General features: G+C 42.9%; 1 protein-coding gene across 2 annotated transcripts in view; it reads left to right on the top strand.

The window, feature by feature from the left end:
- The window catches only part of DNAJC7 (DnaJ heat shock protein family (Hsp40) member C7), a 58,877-nt gene that overhangs the window by 30,654 nt on the left and 14,064 nt on the right, over nucleotides 1-14,159 (top strand). For both annotated transcript variants that reach the window (XM_056547847.1, XM_056547846.1), the window contains exons 7-9: nucleotides 1,910-2,063; nucleotides 9,768-9,932; nucleotides 10,795-10,886. In XM_056547847.1, coding sequence (XP_056403822.1) covers nucleotides 1,910-2,063; nucleotides 9,768-9,932; nucleotides 10,795-10,886 — 411 coding nt within the window. The remainder of the gene's footprint in view (nucleotides 1-1,909; nucleotides 2,064-9,767; nucleotides 9,933-10,794; nucleotides 10,887-14,159) is intronic.

The following is a 14,159-nucleotide window of genomic DNA, read 5'->3' as shown; positions in this document are numbered from 1 at the left end:
CTGTCACATGACATTAAAAAAGTTTCAGTACTCTGTATGGGGACATCAGGACATTCCTCCGGAGAAGCATCAGGTATGTTGTATTTCCTCTGCCCCTTCCTTTTAGTCACTGATGTTGCACAGTTTGAACCTGCGGATCAGCGGTGACGTTCTCTGATCTGCAGATGCATGAAATCTCTATCTTCCCCCAGTGCTTTGTGGATCTGCAAGGGTTTTCTAGTAATAAAATAAAAAGTTGTACGGTATTAGAAAAACTGTTCTTCTACAGTGGTCTCCAAACTGTGGCCCGCCAGCTGTTGCAAAACTACTACTCTCAGCATGCCCGGACAGCCGTAGGCTGTCCGGGCATGCTGGGAGTTGTAGTTTTGCAACAGCTCCCACTTTCTAGATCTTGTTGCCAATTGCAGTTAATGAGACATGAGCGATCACGCTGATGGCAGTCATTTAACCCATGAAATGCCACGGTCTATAGCGATCGCAGCATTTAAATGGCTAAATAACAAGGACATACATTGCCCATAGTAACTCAACTTATACAGCCTGCCACAAGCAGTTTAGTAGTATAAACCTAGCCTAAATGTTTAGACAATTCTGCACACGGGGATACCATTATTTTTATTTTTTTATCTGAACTTTTGAGGGGATAGTCCTTGATAGTCATATGAAGAACACTCAGCTCCTACGCATGCACGCCTTATTTATAAGGTGAATGTTGTTTAGGGGCCAAGCATATTGATACATTTTTTTTTTTTTTACAGTTTGTAAAAGTATTAAAATAAAACAAACGTATCTAAATTTGGGTATCGTGATCGTGCTCATTCAAAGAATATGGGTAAGATTTATAGAAAAGTGCACTGCGTAAAACAAAACGCACTAAAATTGGCAAAACTGCATAAGTCCTTTCCCTCAAAATTCTCCCCACAAAAAGAAATATATATTTTTTCAATTGTGTGTATATAAAATGTGTGTTATCGTTAAAACTAGTTTTTAATTAAAACTAGTTTTCCCTAGTGAAAACCAGTTTTGACTAAATAACTGAACAACGTCTTTGTGAAAACTAGAATTGACTGCTTTTTTCCTAGTTAAAGGGGTACTCCACTGGAAAACATTTTTTTTAATCAACTGGTGCCAGAAAGCTAAACAGATGTGTAAATTACTTCTATTAAAAAAATCTTAATCCTTTCAGTACTTATTAGCAGCTGAATACTACAGAGGAAATTCTTTTCTTTTTCGAACACTGAGCTCTCTGCTGATATCATGACCACAGTGCTCTCTGCTGACATCTCTGTCCATTTTAGGAACTGTCCAGAGTAGGAGAAAATCCCCCATAGAAAACATATGCTGCTCTGGACAGTTCCTAAAATGGACAGAGATGTCAGCAGAGAGCACTGTGGTCGTGATGTCAGCAGAGAGCTCTGTGCTCCAAAAAGAAAAGAATTTCCTCTGTAGCATTCAGCAGCTAATAAGTACTGGAAGGATTAAGAATTTTTAATAGAAGTCATTTACAAATCTGTTTAACTTTCTGGAGCCAGTTGATATATATAAAAAAAGTTTTTTCCTGGATAACCCCTTTAATATGGCTCTGTAGATAGGTATGTGTAGTAATACCACGCACAACCTGAAGACTGGGGTGGCGCTGTTTTTAAAAGAAAGCAGCTTTGTTTTTCTATTCCTGAATAACCGCTTTGCCTCTAAACTGCTGAAAACATTGGTCCCCTATCTACCAGATTCTGGGGTTTGTCCACACTAGATAGAAGCCGCGCAAGCGCACAGCTGTCGCGTTCACAGAGGGCGCTCTGTCATTTCTGTTCTTGTGATTGGTCGGCGTCTTGTGGACACAGTAGGTGAAGAAAAATCACTGAATACTTCAAGTAACGTGATCTTCCTAATGTCTCCCTTTCCTTTTTAGCGACATCTTACGGATGGACTCTACGAACGCCGATGCTCTGTACGTGCGCGGTCTGTGCTTATACTATGAAGACTGTATCGAGAAGGCCGTACAGTTCTTTGTGCAGGCTTTAAAAATGTTTCCAGATCACCAGAAAGCGCGACTAGCCTGCAGGGTAAGTGTCCTGTTAGTTAGTGCTTCCCAATCTCAGTGCCTCCTGCTGTTTCAAAACTACAAATCCCAGCATGTCAGGACAGCCAAAGTCCTGTCTTCCTTCCCCAGAGGATCCACACTGTCCCGGAAAGGTAAATTTATAGCTTCCCTCTCATTGAAAGCAGCTGTTGGCTGTCCGGGATTGCTCAGAGTTGTTGCTTTTGCAACAGCTGGAGGCACACTGGTTGGCAAACACAAAGTGGAAAAATTGTGTGTAAAAGTCCCTTATAGGAACTGAAAATATGTGAATAAGCCCCTTCCCTAATAAAAGTTTATATCCTCCCCTATTCCCTTTTTTTTTTTTTTTTTTTAAAACCTTAAAGGGGTAGTAGTCCAGTGGTTAAAAAAAACATCCCCTATCCTAAGGATAGGGGATAAGTTTCAGATCACGGGGGGGGGTCCGACCGCTGTGGGCCCCTCGCGATCTCTCTGTATGGAGGCCAGGCTCTCCGGCCAGAGCGTGTGTGTTGACCACCGCACGAAGCTGCGGCCGACACTCCCCCCTCAATACATCTCTATGGCAGAGCCGGAGATTGCTGAATCTACCCCCCCCCCCCCCCCCCCCCCCCCCAATCTGAAACTTATCCCCTATCCTTATCCCCTATCCTTATCCCCTATCCATCTGTAATTGGTCCTGGGATTAGAGCCCTGTGATTGGTCCCTGTGGACCAATCACAGTGTATCAGTGTCTTTGTTACAATAACACCGGCTCCGAAGCTTTCAGTTCGTTCTGAACAGCGATCGGAGTCGGTGTTAGTGTTAGGACAGAAGACAGAAGAGTGTTAAAAAGCTTTTCTAAAAGCTAAAAATGTAAGTGGAAGTAAAAGAACCCCCCCTGTAGTGCCCCTTACCCTGCTGCTGCTGCCGCCGTCTGAAGTCTGCAGCCTGTCCGATCTGACAGGCTGCAGTGAAGATCCTAGTGACTGTCACTGAATATAACAGTGACAGTCTTGTGCCCATCAGTGTCCAGTAGTGCCCATCAGTGCCCAGCAGTGCCCATCAGTCTCCAGTAGTGCCCAGCAGTGCCCCTTCCAATTGCTGTCCTCCCTGTCTGAAGTCTGCAGCCTGTGTGATCTGACAGGCTGCAGTGAAGATTGTAACTTGTAACTGTAACTGAATATAGTTACATTCTACAGTACAGTACAGTAATAAAGTTTCAGTGCCCATCAGTGCCCCTTATCCTGCTGCTGGTTCGTTCGTTCGTTCGTTCGTTCATTCATTCATCAGCTGTAATCTGTGAAGAAATTGAAGTCTGTCACTGACCATAACAGTGACAGTGAAGAATAATATAAAATACTGTCAGTGCCCCTGAAGTGACTGTCACCCTTTCATCCCATCACCACCTCGCACACCTCCATACTACCCTGTTAAGTTTTTTCCTGGTGCGTCACTGATTAGTGACAGCAGTGACAGTTCGCCGCTGTTTTTTTTTTTAGTTCTAGTGGCGCTTTTTGTTTCAGTTTTTCCGTTGTTATAAAAAAAGTAAAAAAGTTAAAAAAAAAATATATAAAAATACAAAAAAAATATTGTTCTAGTGTTGTACATCAGAGACACTTCGCCACTTATAGTGTCATCCAATATGTCAAGGCGTCGCATGTACAGCACTGAGGAGGCATATGCCTTCTTGGCATCTTCCTCTGGTTCAGATAGCGGTGAAGAGTTGCTATATTTGCCCTCTTCTTCTTCCTCTTCCACTGATTCTGACGAGGAACCTCCCCGCCACCGCCCTAGGCCAGGTCCTAGTACCAGTCCTAGTACCAATATTGAGCCAGGTCCTAGTGCCATCTCTGAGTGGGCTCCAGCTTCAAACTTTATACCCAATTTGCCTGAGTTTGTGGCCACTGCAGGCATTCGTGTTGACACCGTGGGGTTGAAAGAAGCTGATTTTTTTCAGCTCTTCTTTTCAGAAGAGCTGATTAATTTGATAGTGGAGGAAACCAACCGGTATGCTGAGCAATTCATTGCGGCCAATCCACAGGCATATCATGCTAGGCCTTATCAATGGACGCCAACCAATGCACTAGAGCTCAAAAAATGTTTTGCCCTTTTGTTTAACATGGGCATAGTTAAAAAGCCCACAATTCGCTCCTATTGGAGTAATGATATGCTTTACCATACTCCACTGTACCGGTCGGTCATGCCAAGGAATCGGTTTGAAGCCCTCCTCAAATTTCTACATTATGCTAATAATGAAAATTGTCCACCTCCCAGTGATCCAAATTTTGATCGCATATATAAAATTCGGCCCCTTGTTAATTATTTAAATCAAAAATTTTCTGAAGTTTACAGCCCAGAAAAAGAGATTGCAGTGGACGAATCTCTTGTGCACTTCAAAGGAAGGTTGCAATACCTGCCTAACAAACGGGCCAGGTATGGGGTAAAACTTTATAAGGCTGGGTTCACACTACGTTTTGTCCCATACGGGAGCACATACGGCAGGGGGGAGCTAAAAGCTCGCTCTCCCGTATGTGACCGTATGCACTCCCGTATGTCATTCATTTCAATGAGCCGACCGGAGTGAAACGTTCGTTCCGGTCGGCTCATTTTTGCGCCGTATGCGCTTTTACAACCGGACCTAAAACTGTGGTCAACCACGGTTTTAGGTCCGGTTGTAAAAGCGCATACGGCGCAAAAATGAGCCAACCGGACCGAACGTTTCACTCCGGTCGGCTCATTGAAATGAATGACATACGGGAGCACATACGGGAGCGCGAGCTTTTAGCTCCCCCCTGCCGTATGCGCTCCCGTATGGGACAAAACGTAGTGTGAACCCAGCCTAAGTTGTGCGAGAGCGCAACCGGCTATACGCACAAATTCAGAGTCTATGAGGGGAAAGACTCTAAAATAGAGCCCCCAGAGTGTCCCCCCGTACTAAAAACAACGGGAAAAATAGTATGGGATCTAGTTCACCCCCTGTTAGATCAAGGGTATAACATCTACCTTGATAATTTTTACACTAGCGTCCCATTACTACAATGCCTGTTTGCCAAGGGGACTGTGGCCTGTGGTACCATCAGGCGAAATCAAAGGGATCTGCCTAAAATTTTTGTACGGCAAAAGTTGAAGAAGGGGGAAAGCAAGGCTGTGTGCAAGGACAACATGATGCTTGTGAAGTACCAGGACAAGCGTGATGTTCTTGTACTAACCACCTTACACCCAGACAGATCCACCCCTGTCCAAGTCCGTGGTACCACAGAGAGTGCCCCTAAACCGGTGTGTATCCAGGACTATAATAAGTTCATGGGAGGGGTGGATCTGTCAGATCAGGCCTTGCAGCCGTACACTGCTCTACGCAAAACTAAGACCTGGTATAAAAAATTGGCACTGCACCTCTTCCAAATTACCATGTACAATTCATTTGTGGTGTACAAACGTGCAGGAAATACATGCACATACCTGCAATTCCAGAAAAATGTTATTAAGGACTTTCTGTTTGGGGATCCGGAAGGGGAGGAAAGCAGAGCCACAGGATCGGAGAACAGAATAGTTCCAGGGCAACATTTTCCTGCGGTAGTTCCCCGTAGAGAATCGGGGAGTAGGCAACAGAAGCGGTGTCGGGTGTGCTCCAAGCGTGGCATTAGAAAATGCACTATATACCACTGTGAGACATGTCCCCACAAACCCGGTCTGTGCATTGAAGACTGTTTTAAAATCTATCACACAACATATGATATCTAATTTTGTCCCCTTTAATTATTTTTAGAATGACTTTGGATAACTCTACCCAATGCACCCTTGGAATGACATGTGAGCAATTCATTTATTTTCCCCTTTTTCTCCACTAAACTATTTAAAAAAATCTAATTGGCAAACCCCTAATAAAACAAAAAATTCCCATTATACCCCTAGATGAATACCTTGGCAGGTATAGTTTTATTTTCACTATCTTGCTAAACCCCTAAACAAAACTTAAAAAAATTTCCATTATACCCCTAGATGAATACCTCAGCAGGTTCCCTGGGTTCTGGCTCCATAGGGGCTTCCTAAATCCGACATGCCCCCAAAAAATTCTCTCTCCAAATTTTGCTCCTTCCCTTCTGAGACCTGTAGTTCACCAGCAAAGCATTTTACGTGCTTTTATGGGTTATTTCCTTGCTCAAGGGAAATGGGGCTACAAATTTTGGGGTAATTTTTCAGCTATAACCCCTTGTAAAAATGAAAAATTTGGGGAAAAACAAGCATTTTAGTGATTTTTTTTTATTTTATTTTTTACATATGCAAAAGTCGTGAAACACCTGTGGGGTATTAAGGTTCACTTTACCCCTTGTTACGTTCCCCAAGGGGTCTAGTTTCCAAAATGGTATGCCATGTGTTTTTTTTTTTTGCTGTCCTGGCACCATAGGGGCTTCCTAAATGCGGCATGCCCCCAGAGCACTTCCAAAAAGCCAAAATGTGACTCCTTCTCTTCTGAGACCTGTAGTGCGCCAGCAGAGCACTTTTCACCCCCATATGGGGTGTTTTCTGAATCGGGAGAAATTGGGCTTCAAATTTTGGGGGGTATTTTCTGCTTTAACCCTTTGTAAAAATGTCAAATTTTTGAGAAAACAAGCATTTTAGGTAAAAAATATATATATTTTTTTTACATATGCAAAAGTCGTGAAACCCCTGTGGGGTATTAAGGTTCACTTTACCCCTTGTTACGTTCCCCAAGGGGTCTAGTTTCCAAAATGGTATGTCATGTGTTTTTTTTTTTTTGCTGTCCTGGCACCATAGGGGCTTCCTAAATGCGGCATGCCCCAGAGCAAAATTTGCTTCAAAAAAGCCAAATGTGACTCCTTCTCTTCTGGGACCTGTAGTGCGCCAGCAGAGCACTTTTCACCCCCATATGGGGTGTTTTCTGAATCGGGAGAAATTGGGCTTCAAATTTTGGGGGGTATTTTCTGATTTAACCCTTTGTAAAAATGTCAAATTTTTGGGAAACCAAGCATTTTAGATATTTTTTTTTTTTTTTTTTTTTTTACATTTGCAAAAGTTGTGAAACCCCTGTGGGGTATTAAGGCTCACTTAATTCCTTGTTACGTTCCTCAAGGGGTCTAGTTTCCAAAATGGCATGTCATGTGGGCGGTTTTAGCTGTTCTGGCACCATAGGGGCTTCCTAAATGCAACATGCCCCCCAAAAACCATTTCAGAAAAACATACTCTCCAAAATCCCCTTGTCGCTCCTTCGCTTCTGAGCCCTCTACTGCGCCTGCCGAACAATTAACATAGACATATGAGGTATGTCCTTACTCGAGAGAAATTGGGCTACAAACACAAGTAAAAATTTTCTCCTTTTACCCCTTGCAAACATTAAAAAATTGGGTCTACAAGAACATGCGAGTGTAAAAAATGAAGATTTTGAATTTTCTCCTTCACTTTGCTGCTATTCCTGTGAAACACCTAAAGGGTTAACACACTTACTGAATGTCATTTTGAATACTTTGGGGGTTGTAGTTTTTATAATGGGGTCATTTATGGGGTATTTCTAATATGAAGACCATTCAAATCCACTTCAAACCTGAACTGGTCCCTGAAAAATATTGAGTTTGAAAATTTTGTGAAAATTTGGAAAATTGCTGCTGAACTTTGAAGCCCTCTGGTGTCTTCCAAAAGTAAAAACTCGTCAATTTTATGATGCAAACATAAAGTAGACATATTGTATATGTGAATAAAAAATTTTTTATTTTGAATATCCATTTTCCTTACAAGCAGAGAGCTTCAAAGTTAGAAAAATTCTAAATTTTCAATTTTTTCGTCAAATTTGGGGATTTTTCACCAAGAAAGGATGCAAGTTACCATAAAATTTTACCACTATGTTAAAGTAGAATATGTCACGAAAAAACAATCTCGGAATCAGAATGATCAGTAAAAGCATCAGAGTTATTAATGTTTAAAGTGACAGTGGTCAGATTTGCAAAAAACGCTCTGGTCCTTAAGGCCAAAATGGGCTTGGTCCTGAAGGGGTTAAGGATGCAGTATGTAAATGTATGTTCTGATCCAGCTTCCAAACTATGAATTATGGAGCTGAGTGCGCGTCATAGCTGGTTGATGTCTGACAATAACCTTCTAGACGCATCGATCAAAGCTGGTTGTGGCGTCTAAATGTGTTAATATTGACTGCCGGTTAGTTAAGGGGAGCTGATAAGGACCACCGCGCCACCGCGGTGAAATCGCAGTCTCCCGATCAGCTCATGGGACGGCTGGAGGGTCCATACCTGCCTCAAAAACAAACAAAAAAATAATAAATTATAATTATATTTATAAGTTATTATTATAAAGTTAATAAGCCCCTCCCCCAATAAAATTTTAAGTGGATTTGAGCTGTGGAAAACCAGACAGCTCAGAGCAGATGTAAGAAGAGCAAATGTAGGAAAAATCGCCAAATACAAGATACAATAGTAAATGCTTGTCTGAAACAAAAACCCACAAGGAAAACTCCACTCAAAACCCCCAAAAGTTGTAAAAAAAATAAATAAAAATTGGGGGGGGGGGGGGGGGGTAAATTTTGCACCACAAAAATGCGCGCACGCGCAGACACACACACACACACACACACACACACACACACACACACACAGAGATATATATATATATATATATATATATATATATATATATATATATATATATATATATATATATATATATATATTAAAATATATTTATCTTTTTTATTCCTCAATATTTTTTTTAAATGTAGATGGGTGTGTGTATGTGTATATATATATGTATATGTATATGTATATGTATATGTATATGTATATGTATATATATATATATTATATATATATATATATATATATATATATATATATATATATGTATATATATGTATGTGTGTGTATATATATAATTTTTTATAGTGTATATTTTTTTTTTGCCGCAAAATGAGTGATGTCCTTACAAAACACAATTGTTGGAGCAATAAACAACAAGCCTAATATGAGTCTAAGTGGAAAATTGGAAGAGTTTATGGCTAATAGGTCAAGGAGGTAAAAATAAAAATGCAAAAATGTAAAGTCGCTGAAGGGGGACTCTGTCTTCCTATAACAGCACCACACCTGTCCTCAGGTTGTCTGCGGTAATGCACCTCCATTCCATTGAAGTAAATGAAACCAAGTTGTTATAGCACACTTAAAGGGGTACTCCGCTGCTCAGCGTTTGAAACAAACTCTTCCGAACGCTGGAGCTGGCGCTGGGAGCTTGTGATGTCATAGCCCCGCCCCATCATGATGTCACACCCCGCCCCCTCAATGCAAGTCTATGGGAGGGGGCGTGACTGCTGTCACGCCCCCTCCCATAGACTTGCATTGAGGGGGCAGGGCAGAACATGGGGGCGGGGCTATGACTTCAGGAGCTGCCGCCTCCAACGTTCGGAACAGTTTGTTCCAAACGCTGAGCAGCGGAGTACCCCTTTAACCGAAACTGCTTTCTGATCTTTACTTTGGATCATACCGGTAAAATAGTTCTGCAGCCAATATAGAGTTGACTCTGAGATTTGGAATCATTAATGGCGTGGCGTGCGGCTACTTCTCACCACACTTCTGCCATGTTCATGTCCAGACGGGTCCGGGTGTCTGTTATAGTGAAGGAGGAAAAGTTTGGATTTCGGGAATACGGACTATACCTCCTGCTGGGAGGACGAGCCGTGTCAGGCTTTATATAACAATTCTATATTTTATTTCAGAATGCGAAGGCCTTAAAAGCCAAGAAGGAAGAAGGCAACCAGATGTTCAAAGAAGGAAACTATGAAATGGCCTATAGACTTTATTCCGAAGCACTTAGCATAGACCCCAATAATATCAAAACAAACGCCAAATTATACTGTAACCGCGGCACTGTCAATGCAAAGGTGAGTGGTAGAACGGAAGCAGCGAATGGGGTTGTAGTCCGTGTTTTGTATTATTGTCAAAATACCCAAAATTCTCAGGTTTATCAACAGATTATGAAGGAATATAAAAAGAGAAATATTTATATTAATTTATAAAAACATTTTTATATAGAAATATATTCACTGTGAGGGGGATTCATCAATCTATATAGAATCATTTTAGGTGTATTTTCTTGCGCAAAATCTTGCGCAAGGATATTTCCTGCATTCTTTTTGTGCGTCTTTTTTGGTGGAACTTTTTCTAAAGATGTCACCCTTCAGGTGTACCGTAGAGCTGTTTTTCTGGTAGACATGAATTTATTAACTGCGTCTTTTTTTTTTTGCTCAAAAGGACGCAAGTGTCATTTTCTTACGCAAATATACACCAGCTCCGAGCACACGTACAAGTCTGCCTTATATTTTTTTTCAAGAGCTGAGATGGGCTGGATTCTATTACTGCACATGATTCACACAGACCCGTGCGCAAGTTTAGTAAATTTTGCGCAGGTAAATGACAAATACGCAGCAGAAAGGGGTAAAAAAAAGCTCTACCATACACTGATGTTGATGAATCCCCCCCCCTGTGTATATGTGTGTGTGATATATATATATATATATATATATATATATATATATATATATGCAAACGGGCAGTTACAAAACCCCATAGGCTGCAATGTGATTTAGTCACGGCCGTCAGACGTTTTGTAACGGCCGGGTTTCGCCGATATGGTGACGGAAGTTCCTAAACGGAACTATTTCATAGTGTGAAAGAGGCCTAACTTCTAATTCTCTTACATCTAATTCTCTTACATCTAAATCTATATTCTTATCATCTCAACAGCTTAAGAAACTGGATGAGGCCATAGAGGATTGTTCGAACGCAATAAAACTGGACGAAACGTACATCAAGGCCTATTTACGGAGAGCGCAATGGTAGGAAACTATAACGAAGTGTAATGTCAACATGGATTCTGTATTGAGAGATGTGTGTATGTGTAAATGTAAAAGAAGAAAAAAAAAAAAAATATATATATATATATATATATATATATATATATATATATATATATATATATATAAATATATTATTATATATACAGGACAGACCAAAAGTTTGGACACCTTCTCATTCAGAGTTTTCTTTATTTTCATGACTATGAATATTGTAGATTCGCACTGAAGGCATCAAAACTATGAATGATCACATGTGGAATTATAGACATAACAATAAGTGTGAGGATCTGTCATATTCCAGGTTCTTCCTCTGATTCCTGCTTTGCACAATCTTGGATTCTCTGGATGACCTGTAGTCACCTGAAATGGTCTCCACCAGTCTTGAAGGATTTCCCATGATGCTTAGCACTTGTTGCCCTTTTTGCCTTCACTCTGCGGTCCAGCTCACCCCAAACCATCTGGATTGGGTTCAGGTCCGGTGACTGTGGAGGCCAGGTCATCTGGGGCCGCACCCATCACTCTCCTTCTTGGTCACATAGTCCTTACACAGCCTGGAGGGGTTTGGGGTCATTGTCCTGTTGGCAAATAAATGATGGTCCAACTAAACGCAAACCGGATGGAATAGCAGCCGCTGCAAGATGCTGTGGTAGCCATGCTGGGTCAGTATACCTTCAATTGTGAATAAATCCCCAACAGTGTCACCAGCAAAGCCCCCCCCCCCCCACACACACACACCATCACACCTCCTCCTCCTCCACACATCACACCTCCTCCTCCTCCACACCATCACACCTCCTCCTCCTCCTCCACACCATCACACCTCCTCCTCCTCCTCCACACCATCACACCTCCTCCTCCTCCTCCACACCATCACACCTCCTCCTCCTCCTCCACACCATCACACCTCCTCCTCCTCCTCCACACCATCACACCACCACCTCCTCCTCCACACCATCACACCACCTCCTCCTCCTCCACACCATCACACCACCTCCTCCTCCTCCACACCATCACACCACCTCCTCGTCCTCCACACCATCACACCACCTCCTCCTCCTCCACACCATCACACCACCTCCTCCTCCACACCATCACACCACCTCCTCCTCCACACCATCACACCTCCTCCTCCTCCACACCATCACACCTCCTCCTCCTCCACACCATCACACCTCCTCCTCTTCCTCCACACCATCACACCTCCTCCTCTTCCTCCACACCATCACACCTCCTCCTCCACACCATCACACCTCCTCCTCCTCCTCCACACCATCACACCACCTCCTCCTCCTCCACACCATCACACCTCCTCCACACCATCACACCACCTCCTCCACACCATCTCCCCTCCTCCTCCTCCTCCACACCATCTCCCCTCCTCCTCCTCCTCCACACCATCTCTCCTCCTCCTCCTCCTCCACGCCATCTCCCCTCCTCCTCCTCCTCCACGCCATCTCCCCTCCTCCTCCTCCCCCACACCATCACACCTCCTCCCCCACACCCTCACACCTCCTCCTCCTCCACACCTCCTCCTCCTCCTCCACACCTCCTCCTCCTCCTCCACACCATCTCACCTCCTCCTCCACACCATCTCTCCTCCTCCTCCACACCATCTCCCCTCCTCCTCCCCCACACAATCACACCTCCTCCTCCTCCCCCACACAATCACACCTCCTCCTCCTCCCCCACACCCTCACACCTCCTCCTCCTCCCCCACACCATCACACCTCCTCCTCCTCCCCCACACCATCACACCTCCTCCTCCCCCACACCCTCACACCTCCTCCTCCTCCCCCACACCATCACACCTCCTCCCCCACACCATCACACCTCCTCCCCCTCCCCCACACCATCACACCTCCTCCTCCATGCTTCACGGTGGGAACCAGGCATGTAGAGTCCATCCGTTCACCTTTTCTGCATCGCACAAAGACACTGTGGTTGGAACCAAATATCTCACATTTGGCCTCATCAGACCAAAGCTCAGATTTCCACTGGTCTAATGTCCATTCCTTGTGTTCTCTCTTCTGCTTGTTGCCGGTCCTTAGCAGTGGTTTCCTAGCAGATATTCTACCATGAAGGCCTCACACAGTCTCCTCTGTTGTTCTAGAGATGTCTCTGCTCTAGATCTCTGTGCGGCATTGACCTGCTCTCTAATCTGAGCTGCTGTTATCTGTGATTTCTGAGATTGCTGGTGACTCGGATGAACTTATCCTCCGCAGCAGACGTGACTCTTGGTCGTCCTTTCCTGGGGCTCCGCATGGCAGACACTTTCTTTGTAGCTCTTGATGGTTTTTGTGACTGCACTTGGGGACACTTTCCACCTAGAATATGACAGATTTTCAGTTGTTTCACACTTTTTTGTTATGTATATAATTCCACGTGTGTGAATTCATAGTTTTGATGCCTTCGGTGTGAATCTACAATATTCACACACACACACAGAGATAGATAGATATATAGATAGATAGATATATAGATATATATATGCATCCTCGTACTGAGCAGTCCCTTTGAGCCAGTGTTTCCCAACCAGGGTGCCTCCAGCTGTTGAAAAACTACAACTCCCAGCATGCCCGGACATCCTGCGGCCACCAAACAGGTGGAGCCACACTGGTTGGAAAACACTACCCCCGAGCTGTCGTTTTGGAGGGGGCGCGCGCAAACTGATCCAGAGGAATCACATGGTTACTGCCGAGACGCCTCTTTTCCCATAAAAAAATAAAAAATGTAAATAAATATAAACATATGTGGTATTGCCGCATGTGTAAATGTCCGAACTTTTAAAAAAAAATACTGTTAATTAAACCGCACAGTTAATGGTGTACATGTAAAAAAAAAAATCTAAAATACCTTATATTTGGTCACTTTTTATACCATAAAAAAAATGAATAAAAGGCGATCAAAATGTCAAATCAAAACAAATGGTAGGGATAAAAACTTCACATCATGGCGCAAAATATGAGCCCTCATATTTCCCTGTACGTGGAAAAAAAGTGTTAGGGGTCAGAAGATGACAATTTTAAACATATTCATGTTCGTGCATGTAGTTGATTTTTTTTCCAGAAGTAAAACAAAATCAAACCTATAGAAGTAGGATATCATTTTAATCGTATTGACCTACAGAATAAAGAGAAGGTGTCATATTTACCGAAAAATGCACTGCGTAGAAAGGGAAGCCCCCAAAAGTTACAAAATGGCGTTTTTTATTTTATTTTGTTCCACAAATAATTTTCTTTTTGGTTTTGCCAT

Source organism: Hyla sarda, chromosome 12, assembly GCF_029499605.1.
Source record: "Hyla sarda isolate aHylSar1 chromosome 12, aHylSar1.hap1, whole genome shotgun sequence".
Taxonomy (NCBI): Eukaryota; Metazoa; Chordata; class Amphibia; order Anura; family Hylidae; genus Hyla; species Hyla sarda.
The sequence above is the reverse complement of the archived record's forward strand: the minus strand, read 5'-3'. Positions and strand labels throughout refer to the sequence as shown.